Source organism: Rhipicephalus sanguineus, chromosome 2, assembly GCF_013339695.2.
Source record: "Rhipicephalus sanguineus isolate Rsan-2018 chromosome 2, BIME_Rsan_1.4, whole genome shotgun sequence".
NCBI classification, from domain to species: Eukaryota; Metazoa; Arthropoda; class Arachnida; order Ixodida; family Ixodidae; genus Rhipicephalus; species Rhipicephalus sanguineus.
In genome coordinates this window covers 118,020,393-118,034,081 of record NC_051177.1, presented here as the reverse complement: position 1 = coordinate 118,034,081, position 13,689 = coordinate 118,020,393, and the positions used below count along the sequence as shown (strand labels likewise).

The 13,689-nt window shown below is 44.7% G+C and overlaps 1 protein-coding gene across 1 annotated transcript in view; it reads left to right on the top strand.

The window, feature by feature from the left end:
• Positions 1 to 5,975: 5,975 nt before the first annotated feature.
• The window catches only part of LOC119383554 (RNA-binding protein 24), a 124,933-nt gene continuing 117,219 nt past the window's right edge, over positions 5,976 to 13,689 (top strand). The window contains exon 1 of the mRNA XM_037651771.1: positions 5,976 to 6,208. Within this exon, the coding sequence (XP_037507699.1) occupies positions 5,981 to 6,208 (228 nt within the window). The 5' untranslated portion in view covers positions 5,976 to 5,980. The remainder of the gene's footprint in view (positions 6,209 to 13,689) is intronic.

Genomic DNA, 13,689 nt, shown 5'->3' with positions numbered 1-13,689 from the left:
ATTAGCACAATATTGTTCAGAGCCATATAAAGGACGTCAGCATATTTTTACCAATGCGCCAAGCTCGGCAATTAACAAAAATTGCCCAATGAACTTATCAAATGGTAACTTTAGAGAAAAGTTTTCAATAGAAAAGTTGTAGCGCTTCATCAGAAACGTCGAATTTTTCAATCTGTGTTAAGATAACTCCCTTGCTTAATTTTTTTCCGGCCATTCTTTAAAGCGCGCGAATTTGAAAAAATACCACGTGACTACCGCCAAAAGCGCGGCGTTTCTAGTGCCCTCAAATGTAAGTTGAACGAATTATCAAAGGCTGCTCCGCGCACGAAGGCCGATTGAACAGGCTACCGGTGACTGCGATGGACGCTAAATGATGATAGGGACGTGCCATCTAAAAAACAAAAACAAAAGATCTATGAAAGAGCGGCCGTCACGTGTGAGTGCATCTTTTATCTCGGTCCTTCATCACGCTGTCACCCTTACCCCTTCAAATATGTTTCTTCATTGGTGCGAAAAGAAAAGAAAAAAATACCTACGCTGCACCAAACGCTGCCTACGATCTCGTAGCATTGGCTCCTTGGCTGCCGTTCTTTCGTTGAATTTTTTCGTTGTTGAAACGATATGCTCATTTTGTCGCTTGACGTCCATCGCAGCCACCGGTAGCCTGCTCAATCGACCTTCGTGCGCGGAGCAGCCTTTGATAATTCGTTCAACTTACATTTGAGGGCACTAGAAACGCCGTGCTTTTGGCGGTAGTCACGTGGTATTTTTTAAAATTCGCGCGCTTTACAGAAAGGCCGGAAAAAAATTAAGCAAGGGAGTTATCTTAACACAGATTGAAAAATTCGACGTTTCTGATGAAGCGCTACAACTTTTCTATTCAAAACTTTTCTCTAAAGTTACCATTTGATAAGTTACTTAGGCAATTTTTGTTATTTGCCGAGCTTGACGCATTGGTAAAAATATGCTGACGTCCTTTATACGGCTCTGAACAATATTGCGCTAATTGGAGACGCGTAGCGCCTATGCTTAATTTTTTAATACTTGGTGCTTTTTAGCTGAAACACCCTGTATTTAAGCAATGACGTCATGCCTATTCTCGTTGCTACGCACTGTCAGCAAATCTGGCATTGCAACGACATGATAATACTATCTCCAATCTACGGTATGTACAGCATTTCAGAGACCAATTTGAGTGTCAAAATCAAATAACTGATCACATAACTGATGTTTCTCAGCCTTCTTAATTGCTGCTAAATTTCATCCTTTCAAGTGTGAGTAGGATGTAGTTGATATTTTACAACTTAATTGGGAATTTGTCGGTATTCCATTAAGCAGGTGACAACCCCTTTCTTCAGGATGGCCTGTGGCATAAATTCTACAGTATTCTGCAGTATGAAAAATTGGGGAGCAGAGTTTAACTGCTGGCAACAATTAATAACAGTGCATTGGGCAATATTTCATCCAGATCCCTACGAGACGCTTCCTCCTTGCCAGTGGCTTGTAGTACTTCAATCTTTTCTCTACATTTCACCATAATGTGTGCATGACTGGCAGCTCAGTATTGCTTATGGCTGTAGTTCTAGTTAAGGTAAAATTGTGGTTTTACTGTTCTGGCCAAGCTATCTGGCGATCTGCTAACCTTTTGCATGATCGAAAGATTTGTAGATAAACAGAAACATGGAATATTTAGAAGTATTAAAGCATCACCAGGGCGACTGGGCATAACTTCCACTCCGTGTGAAGTTATTATTTCCAATCTGCAATCGAGTATGGCAAGTAAGCATTGCTTTACAAGTGACTGTGAAGCAATGGTCTTGATTTACTGCTGCAATTATCATCGTGAACAATCTTCTAGCAGTATTGGGCTGCATTGTTTAATTGAATAAGAAAATGTAAGTGTGATTGCTCTAGTGGAATTAAGTCTTAATTCAATATAGAATGGCAGATTAATTGCATAAAAGCAAAACATGTGAGCAAGTTTACATAGGCTGGTTCATCAGCTTCCGTAGTTCAGAAAGCTTGTTCAACTTCGCGGATACAACTTCAACAAGACCACTTGTAATGGCAACTGCAGCATAATGAAGCTTGAAAGTAATGCTAAAGACTAACAAAAGGTCCGTTTATATTGAGATGGCAACCTTCCAGTGCACCTTCATTTATTTATTTATTTGTACACACTGCATCCTTGTTGGGCAATATTTATTTTGCAGAAGGACTTCCATTTCAATCGTAGGAATGATGCATAGTCTTGTTTTGTCACAGGCAATCAGTGCATCAAACCGCCATGAAAATTTGATTTAGATGCTATGTCATCTATTTTCCTTTCTTTTTTTTCCCTAGTGTGGTTACTGTTTCTTGCGCTGTTGGTTGCTTGACATGAATCTCCTAATCCCAAGAGTGGATGGATGCATGAGGATGTTGGAAATGTATTAGTACCTTTGAAAATTTACCTCTCTCTCATTTCCAACATCCCCACGGGGATGTTGAAAATGTACCTTTGGTTGGCAGCATAACAATTCAAACCTGTGGCATATCTTTTTTTTCTCTCAGCATTTAAGTTGTCGTGGCGCTAAGTAAATAGCCACTATTCCAGCTTGCTCAAATCAATAAGCTGACCCTTTCTTCAGTTTCGCAGTGAAATCTCGATGCAGCTAGGTACATACATCAGTGGGACACACATTTCAAAGTTTGTTTTTCCAATGTTCAGGTCCCTATGACCTTTTTCAAACTTGGCAGGTTCACTCCAAGGTTCCTTTACGACATGACTCGCTCTTTATTTGGCACGACAACCTCAGTGCAGCGCAGCTACCTGCCTTTTGTTTTTCTCTCCTCGCCGACTCCCAACTCTCCTCTCGCAGTAAACATTACCTTCAAACATTGCAGAAGTGGAATTCGCTAATGCAGCTACATATCCTTATTTGCATTCCAACCAGCTCATTCATTCTCATAATTGACATGAAATGACGACTGAATGAAGAACTCTGGTGGAATTGTCTTGGGAGTGCTCTGAAGCTATAGAACATGAGCAAACTTTGCAGGAAGTGCAGAGTACAGTAACAGTGGCTACATATAGTTCGATCGTGAAATCGAGCTGAACACTGAAAAACTGTTCAGCAGTACAGTCAAATTTAATTATTATGAAAAAGACGATGAGCTAAACTTACTGGATTATATATCGGCCGATTCGATATAAGCAAAACTCGTCCATAACGAATTAAGGACGAAATTTTTTGATGCGTTCATTGTATGCACATTTGTCATGCCCAGGGCAGCAAAAAAAATATAAAGGAAGTTATTCATTCACTGGAAACAAAAGTTTTACCTGACAGCTGTAGCAATTTTTGAACTTCAGTTAATGCAGTAAATAACCCCTGAGGTATGCAAGTACCGCTTCATGTGGCAGGGTGTAGCGGAGACATCCCAAGTTTGATATATGGAAAGATGTGTATCCAATCTACAGTTCGCTTGTTAGGGAGTCACTTCACATTAGTGCCTCGCCAACACATATTAATTGTTATTGATGGTCAACGCATGGTGTCGCAAGGTGACAGCGACTTGAGGGCACCTAACAAACATCAATCGTTAAAAAGATTGGTGTTGTGTGTGAAGTTTGTTCTTGAGTGGAAGCGTGCGTGAATGTGAGTGTGTTTTTTGAGTGAATGCTGAGTTGCGCTAAGTATCTTCAATATGACAAGTAACCAACTAGCCCAACAAGTTCTAATAATCTTTTAAAAGTTTTGCGAATTCAACAGGAAACAACATGTTTTACCCTGGCGTGTTAAGTTTCGTTCATTAAGTCTTTCGTTACCGCGCCTATTCAAATTGATCACCGGTGATCGATGCTTTGAATCGTCGAGTTTGGCATGTTGAATTTGTTTCTCGTGCACCTAGCACCTCCTATTAGTTAGTCCAGCCTCTGAACTTCCAGAATCAGTTTGAATTTGCCTGTTTTGGCAGCACAGTGATTTTTGACAGACCTTTGCGTGAACCAATGTGCGTGCGTTGTTGGGAAAATGCGCTTGGCTGACAAACTTGAGACAAATGCGTGTCGCTTGGGGTTATGCTTCAGTAACATCAAAGTTCTGTAATCAAAAGAACTTTTGCAAGTCAAATATCAAATTATGGTGTCAGCTTCGCAATCTGACAGCGTTGAGTGGAAATAACGGTATGAAATTCATGCCAGCTATTCACTAGAGCGCTGTTGTTTGGAGTCGACGGAGACTTATTCTGCCAAAAATTATTTCCGAAGGTTCGCTGCATGCATGACGTGTGGACATGGCCTTTTCAGCCAGATCCCAGCAGCTTAGGTTTCGCTGCTATTGTTATATCAGACACAGGGCCGCATCCCATGTCGCTAGTCGCTCCTATGGAGTCATCGTCACGCGCGCATGTGTGCGCCCCTGCGCCGCAATAAACGCACGATGCTTGAAAATATCTTGCAACCACACCTGACTTTAGTGACGACGAGCTTTGAGTCCGAAGATGACAGCACCTCAGCTGCAAGCTCTGATGGCGAGGATATTTTGCGTCAGCCTGGGACATCCGCAGCCATTCAGGGGTTGGTTTCGTTTACACCCTCAAGTGGTCTCCTCCGCCGCGCGTGAGTAGCTACTGACCTTTGTGCACAATCTTAGAGCTACTCTGATTACGTGCGAGGTCCACACGTCGCTGGGGTGTGATGTGCTGGCGCCAGCTGCAAAGCTTCTCCTCACGACATGAAGGCTGCCGGAGCATATCTCGGCCCGGCACTACAGAGAGGCACGAGATGTTTTAGAACTGCGCATGATTTCATTGTTTATTTTTTTTCAATACTATCTGCAAAAATACAAATAAATATGCTTGGATGCATATTTTGGAACCTTTACCTATGCGGAGAGGGGTGGCTCATCGAAAGAGGTGACGCGAGACGAACTGGTGAAGTTCACTGCACATCTGATTCATATTGGTGTTGTTCATATCGCGGGCATCCATCTATATTGGAACATCAGCAGGCTATTCTCGTAAAAAAACAAAATAATTATGCGAAACGTGCATGAGGGCAGCTGTGTCTCACGAAAACCACGAAATGCTTCACCGCACTGCACGAGCATAGAACCAGTACCTCTGTTCAGATTTGTTTGTATATTTCAATAGAAACATTGTGTAGAACGTTTATTATTTTTTATATTATTCCGGGGTCATTTATCCTCAAAATGTATATTCTGAATTTTCTTTGTTATGAGTGTTTTTGCATGTATAGTGTTTTTAATTGCTCTGTTTATCAGAGGGCAACAAAAAGTTACACACTTTGAAATTTTTATACATTCCACAATATTTTTGTTGCTTTACAACTTATATTTTTTTAAAAGATCGTTTCATTATGCATAATTTGGTATGCTGCAATGTATGCTGGACTACTTTCCAAACTGGCAAAAACTTTCTTCCCGAGACATATGAAAAATAACGATTTTCTCATGGTAAGGAAAGAGTTAAGCAATAGCCTTTCAGGGCTACAATTCCTGGCCAGCCCCTCGACTTGAGATTCAAAGAAAAATTTTGTTTTTGAAAGCACTCCACGGCATTTTTTCAATCTGCAGTCCCTCCCTCCCCCCCCCTCAAAATACGCGAAACTATTGTCCTCTTTTTCGTACAAAGCATAGTTCGTTATATCCGTTTTCTATGTCGGCGACCGCACGAAAACACCCGAGAAGAAAAACGAGGACCTAGACTGGACTGTGGTTTCGTTTGTCTAACAATCTTTCGGGCGTATTCTTTATGCGACGTCCTTCGCGTACGATACGCGGCTACCTGAAGGCGCGTTATCTACTACGAACAGTCCTGTAGCGAAACGGCGAAACGACATCCGAACTTTCGCGCCAGTGAAACCAGAACCGAACCTTACGGAACGCCGCCTGTGGGAAGCGCGCACCCTCGCACTCAGTGGACGACGCCGTCGACCCGGCGGCCAGGTAGGGGGCGCCTTCGACGTAGTCACGTGATGAGCAGCTGTTGGAGCGTCAGACGAGCATGCAAAGCTGTGGTTAGCGGCATGTCGGAGTGTGGCGTGCAGCAAAAGGACACGACGTTCACAAAAATATTCGTGGGCGGACTGCCGTACCACACCACTGACAAGTCCTTACGGCAGTTCTTCGAGTCCTTCGGCGACATCGAGGAGGCTGTGGTCATCACCGACCGGCAGACGGGCAAAAGCCGCGGCTATGGTTTCGTAAGTACTACAAGGCGTCCCTCTCGCCTCTCCCTTTCGTTCCAGCGAGAACGCGGTTCAAAATGCGCCGCGCGTCGTTTTCGGACGTGCGGATTGCCGAAAGGCCGTGCGATCGGGTCGTACAAGCAGTCGAACGTCCGTGTCGTCGAGTCGATCTTTTAAAAAGTGAAAAAAAAAAGCAAAGTGTACTGTGGCCGCGTCAGGGGGGGTGGGGTAGGGGGGGGGGGAACCTCGAGTCCGAGCGCCTGTGTGCATCGCTGTGACGTCGCGTTATGGGTGTATGAATCATTTGCCCGTCCGCGATCTCTCGCTTTCTTTTTTTCAAGGGCGATCGCCGCTTGGAAAGAAAATTGATTTCCCGTGATCGTTTTGCGGTTCTTGCAGGGGTTCCGCACGTTATAAAATGGAACGCCGTACACCCTCCATAAGCGCGTTCGTTCACTGCATGACGGTTCTCTCGAAAACATCCATCGACCGAGTGAACTGTTGATCATATCGCCCACTTCTCCGCAAGAGACAAAAGACTTGGCGTAGTGCGCTGCGAGCCCCGATAGTTTGGAGCGATTAGAACGAAAAGAAAGAAGCAGCGCGGTCATAGGTCGACCAAAAAAAAAAAAAAAATTTTTTTTAATGAACGTGGTGAATGCACGATTAGGGTAGTGGCATTGTCTCGCGCAGTTGGCGATTGTGTCGGCTGTTGTGTCAACCGTTTTTTTATATATATATATATAACCTCCACGAGTTCTCTTTATATCTGTCTTGTCGCGTGCCGTACCTTGCTTCGAAGATTTCCGAGCTTCGCTTTGGAGAACCGAGGAGCGGCCATTTTTGTTTTTCTTTTCTTTTCGAGTCTGCTCCCGCTGGCCCTTCCATCTCGTGCGTTGCCTTCTTAACATCCATGGCATGGGTGCGCGCGCCGTACTCGTGAGAGATTTACGAGACGCAAAGCCCGTTTCCCTACTTCCTGCCCACAATGAAGGGTTCTCGTGGCCCGTTTCTTTTTCTTCTTTAAAAAAAAAAAAAGAAACAGATTTCATTTTTTGTATGGCCCTAGGCGACCCTCTGCTTTTTTCGCTTGCTCAGACAGATTTCACATCTCCGAGGAAAAGTTAAAAAAAAAAAAAAAGCTGCCTGCTTTGTCGCGGCTTGATTAATCGGGGCCCCATTGTGATCCGCGTGTTGTGATGCGCACTATCCAAAGGGGCAACGCACGTAGTTGAGTTGCTCGGAAGATAGCAACGCTTGGATGGATGGACGTTCGCGGGTCAGCCGAAGGCGTTACTAATTATGGCCCTGCTGTGCTCCTGTTCTTCATGTGAGATCTCAGTTGGCGTTTTAAATCGTTCCTGTGCGCTTGTGAGGACAACGTGGATGGTGTGTGCGTAGTAATTCTTTGCCGCACTGTGACATTGTTTTCAAGGCGTTGTCGACGTGACGATGCCGTTGAGTTCTGGTTCTCTCAGTAGCGATTACGGAAGTATTTCACTTCTTTTCTTTGTTCACTCGAGCTTTCTTTCTTTTCTTTAATTATTGTTCTTCGGTGAAAGCGAGGCTTGGAATACAAGAGTGCACGTCGAAGCTTGCATGCCTTTCGCAACGCTCCTGGCTTCACGAAAAAAAAGAAAAGAGTTTACTGGGGTACGTACCCGAGCCATCTCTTGCAAACCAGCGCATTAACTTGTTGCTCCGCGATTCAGCACGCTTATTTCTTCGACGTTCGCTGAGGCGAAGGAAGAGAAAAGGAGGGGAGGTCATTGCTATTCAGAACAACCAGACTCCGTAATGCGTTCTTTTTTTTTTTCTTTCTTTTTTGTCTGCCCACGGTTCTGTCAAACCGTTTCATTTTGGCGCTGAATTACTGTAGGTAGTTTTGCCATCGCGTGCGTGCGAATTAAGGCGGACAGTGTATCGGCTGTTTTTTTGGGATTCTCCGTTTTTCGTTAAAGAGCTTTCTTTTCTCTGTTTATTGCGAAAGCAGTATTAGCCGATCTTCTTTGTGTATGCGTGTTGCATTGCGTCATTTCGTTAATCTCGCAATTGGCTTATTTACGCACCGTAAGCAACAACAACAAGAAAGTATCGCGGGCAGCCTTACGTGAATTTAATAGGATTTTTCTTTTTTTTTAATATCTACGAATGTGTTGGACCTGCTCACCATTTTTACAGTACATCAACAAGTCATGTATGTTTTCTTCCCTACAATTATTACCTTCGGATTCCAGACAGGCACGTAGCCAGAATTTTTTTTTCGGGGGGGGGGGGGGGGGCAAGGCCTAATTATTCGAAAGAAAGTCTTTTCATGGTAAAAAGAAAGAAAAGTTGCCCGGGAATATAAACGGCTGGACGAATTTCGCCCCCGCCCCCCCCCCCCCTTGCCTACGTTCCTGATTCCAGATCATCCGAGAGTTTCTTCATAAGTCACTTCCTGTCTTCTTTTTTTTATTCTTTTATTCAGTAGGCACGCACGCTTTGTTTCAAAAAGGTTAATAGCTGTTTGACTGCTGGCTCGTCCTCCTAGTTTATCTGTTAACTTCTTTAAAAATTATATTATTATTAGAGAGCAAGGGACGGATCGATGAAGGATATAAGGGGCGTATGCGTCACCGCCATCTGTGCATTTCGAACGAGGCCGCGCATATCTCGCAGACAAAAAAGAACTTCTTTGAAGTGTCACTCCGTCCGTGCTGCACTTTGAAGCCGCGAGCAGCCGACGACTTACAGTTGTTATTATTATTATTCTTTTAAAAATCAGTTTTTCACTTTGACGCATGAGCCTTGTGTACTTCTGTGTAAATCGCAAATTCTCTCGTGCGCGCGTTTTTTTTTTTTTTCCTGTTTCTCTAAGCTGAGTTCTAGAAACAGAACTGTTGTGAATTTCGGTTGCGACCTTGTTTCCTCCTTCATTCGCTACTGATTTCCCTGTGAATTTATTTGAGTTGATAATTTAACTTAAGAGAAACGATTTAGGTCAGTTATGTCGACGGAATGGAAACCAAGGGAAGGGGTAAAATACCGAGGGTGGTAGCTAGTTACTATATATATATATATATATATATATATATATATATATAAAATTCAATTCATTCGTCACTATTAGTAGAGGCCTGTGCGCGGTGACATCGGCGATGGTGGAAGCGAGGCCACTGACCGTGAACAATACACGAGTGTCCTTGGCTGAAAAAAAAAAAAAAAAAAAGAAACGGCTCTTAGCGCGACGTTAGCTTTCAAAGCACGCGTTGAGACGCGCACACTCAAGCGAATAGTATCAGGTTAATCAGCGAAAACATTGTTGATTATATATCCCACGTCACCCTGGTGATTCGTCATGTACGTAATCTCGAATCCAATCCAACAGTTGTGCGGCGTCAAGCGCAGTGACGATCTTTTTTACATTGTTGCTCGTTGGGGTTGTTTTTTGTTGTGTTTGTTTTCTTGATTGTAGCTCGTGACCTTACTCGATTTGCGCGCACCCGGCGTTCGCCTATACTTCCATTCGTTGCGTGTCGCAGTGCAATGCACGCGACTGCGTCGTTTGAAGGCGTTGTGTACCGTCGAAGCGTAGACGGGACTTTGTGTATGTGAGCTTGTCGCTTCCGCATTCGCCGCGTGTGAAGTTGGGCGGAGGGTGTGCTGTGCGACTTTGCTGCCATTTTCGATATTAATTGTTCAAAAGGATAAGAAAAACATTAAGCTGGCTTTGAACACCTCGACTTCCCGCCGCCTTTACCTCGAGACGATCCGCGTTTTCGTTGGCATTTGACGTCCGTTGATGCACACGCACGCACCTACATAGATATATATATATATTCACCAGCTGGCTTCTTTGCGTTTCTTCGTCTGCCTCTATACCTGTGAAGAATGTAGACGTGACGACAGTTGTTGTTTTGCTTACGCTTTCAAGAACTGCGACGAGGAGACGGAACGACGTTAGAGAGAGGTTTTATTTCCATTTTGTTTTACGGGAGCATTTGAGGAAGCATATTTACACGGGTTAGAGGCGTACTCAAGACTCGTAGGGTAGCTAGCAAACATGTATAGTACGTGTTCGATCGTCGCACTTAGCTGCATCATTAGGGGAGCACGCTTCGACATCGTCCTTCTTTAGAGGGGGCGGTCATCGGCCTACAACATTGCCGGAGCACACGTCATCTCCCTGGGAACACTTAAAGTACCGCGTATCTCTCCTTGCAAACCCCTCGTCTTCCGCAGATAACTCACTGTTTGGGACTGGCAGCTCGGGCTTCAAATAGCGAAGCGACGCCCCCTTGTGTTGACATAGAGGTCCGTGGTAATCTTTGTTTCGACCCGTCGCATCCCCTTCACCGTCATTGTTTTCTGTCACTTTCTTTTTAATGACTCCTAATTCTTTATTAACGCACGAGTGAAATGCTGTTACTGTAAAAAAAAAAAAAGGTGTGCGCTGACGTCACCGACTCCGCTTTATCATGAGCCACGTGTCCCTGGCAGAACAGTGGAGGCTGTGTGTAAAAAAAAAAAAGTGGTTACGGAAAGGCGAATGGTGACGTCACGCGAATACTTCCTACATATCCCAACGTGTGTACAGTAACTCTACAGTAAAGTCACTGCTCAAACACTCCGTGCAGATCGCTAACCAGCGATGCTGAAACGTGAGGCTCCGGTGTTTAAATCGTTGGGTTAATCCCGACAGTTCCTTAAAGTCTTTATCAATTATTAATTGCGTCTGTCGAGAAATCTTAATTGGTGTTTGCCGCCCCTGTGTTTCCTCCTTCATTTTTAGTGGTGGCGAGTAGCAGGACTTGCCCAATTTCCGTGGCATATACATTTTAGCCCGCAGACAACCTCTTGGTTTTTTTTTTTTGTTTTTTTTTTATGGACCAGCGGTGAAGCCGGGTTTGCCCAATTTCTGGGCTACATGCCCGCTAGGGAGTTTACGCGTACATACAACGGGCGAATTATGACTCTGCCTAGCAATACATACGGCTTCGCTTTAAAGAGAGGACACTCCCTCCCGCCTCAGAAATACCACTCATCTCAGCAATTCAATTCAATGCAATTCAATTCACGCTGGCCACGTGAAGCTCTCCTCTGCGATGATTGTTGCCTTTTATAGAAGCCCGCCTCGGCCCAGGTGTTGGTGCGACCTCTGGATGACCTCGCCTCTCTGCTGGACGACGTTCGGGTTTCAGCCGTTGAAAAGGTCTGAAGCTAATGACGTTCATTTTTTTCTTTTCTTTTTTTGAGCATCTCCTCGGAAGCTGACGGGCGACCAGCACTGTAACCTAGCTTTTTTTTGTTACAATCACGCATTATACTTCGCGCAATGCCAAAGTTGTTGTGTCGGTGACAGACACGACCGCTTACGCGATCGGTGACAGAAAGATGACAGACACGACCGCTATAGTGCGAATTTACCAACAAGTCCGGCGAAGCATCATTCTGCTTTCTATAGGTCGGCGGCTTGGTTCTTCGTACATCAGGCCTTGCAATCAATCCTCATCTATATGACGTGCGCAGACGCGTTTAAGTGAATGCGGCCGTAGTGTGTCTCATTTCCTAGCGCATCACGGCATCAATAGTACGCGACGGCGTTTTTGTATGTGGCGCAACCCGTTTTGTCCGATAGAAGCCGTAATTTCGTTTCCGTCGGGGGCTGTAGACGCCGCCGGCAAAAAGATGAAAAAGCTCAGTGATCCTGCGGCCGAATAATATCTTAGTCATTTTAATATCTATAACATCTTAGTCATTTCAGTATATTGATGCGGTGTGGAAATAGCATGGGCTATAAAAAGCAAATGTCGAAAGGTGGTAGGGGGAAGTGTGCCGTGCTCACAAAATTTCGGGGTTGGGGGAGGGGTGTTCTGACACCGAAACACCCCTTTGGTTACACCCATTAGCATGCCGACAGCAAGGCCCACGACGACTCGTGCAATGCTGTACTATTTTTTTTTTTTTTCATCTTTCGCGTTTGTTGAGGGACGATCGCTGGTCGGGCAGAGACATTCGCCGCAAGATGTACAAAATTTTTTTTCTTTCCTTTTGCAGTTGTTTTATCTCCCAGGAATCTCGTTTTCCATGAAGCCCTTACCGCGGCTGAGTTCCACTATATGTTTGCATGCGCTGCCGGCTCGAGTGCGGGCGGGAACGACGAAACGTCCTTGTCGCTCACTGTCTGTGACGACTTCCGATAAGACTGCGGCAAAGCTGCGTCAAAGTGCTCCAAATAAGGAACGCAATAAAAGGTATTCAGATGCATGCATAAATGTACGCAGCAGCGCGCACGAAGGACTAACACAAAATGGCGGCACGACGGGTCTTTCGCGAGGCACGGTATGGCACTCATACGCATAAATTATAAGAAAAGCAAAGCGCTTTACGTATGGATTGTGCTACGGAACGTGTTGCTCATTTTCGTTGTTGTGTTTACTGCGGCGATTTCACCTAAGGAGTTCTTATCCCTCAGTCTACACGAGAGTACTCCCTTCGTCGTCAGTATAGAGATTGTCGTACTCCCTTTGCGTAGGAGTTAAAAGGACGAGAGAGTCGAAAAAAAGGAGTTTACGGGTACCCGCGTGACTGGTGCAACGTGCTTTTTGTACCCTAAAGGGAGATATCCACTGTATTTGACAATCTTGTTGGCCGTCACGAGGCCCAACCTGTGTCGATCCCTGCAGATTTGCCGGCGATTAACGCTGAAATGCGATTATGGTTGAATTACGAACCACGGTTCACGACACGATTGAAAAGGAACGGACTGACCGGTTACGGTCAAAATTGCATGAGGGGAAGAAACACAGAGACACTAACGAAAAAAGTTGAGCTGCGTTTATTAATTGTACCCCCTCGTGATAGATGAAAACCAGCTAAATCAAGAAATACAAATACTAACAACCTAGTAGCTCATGCCGGGATGAAAGGTGCGGTAAGTTAGTGACAGAAGAAACGGAAACAAAAAAAAAAAAAAACGAGTGAGCTTTCTTCGCCGGCTCGCCGGGATGTAATAACACTGCGTCTGCTCGGCCCTATAATTAAATGCTTTCTGTTAACTACATTTCTGGATTATCCTTTATGTGTCGACTGCGACACACAGGAGAGAGAAAGAGAAATTAAGACAGGGAAATGCAAAGAAAATAAATACTTGAAAAATCAAGTACGTCAAACTGACGTACGGCGCTGATGTTGTGCCGCGAAATTCCGCGAATTTTATAGTTCAGCGGCTTCAGCCTTTACTGTTCTCTTCTGCTTATCGGGCCTCTCTGATGACGCTCGAGAAATCAGCGGAAAATGGAGTTCCACAAAGACAAGTAATAATTGTGTGTTTCTTAAAGGGGCCCTGCAACACTTTTCGAGCATGCTCAAAAAGCGCTGCCGATCGGTAGTCCAGGCTCCCGAGAACACGCGAGCCAAATATTATAGCGATGCGCACGGCCTGGAATTTACAATAAATTCTCAAAGTCAGCTGAAAATCGCTCCCTCTTCTCTCGACAAATGATGTATTAGTC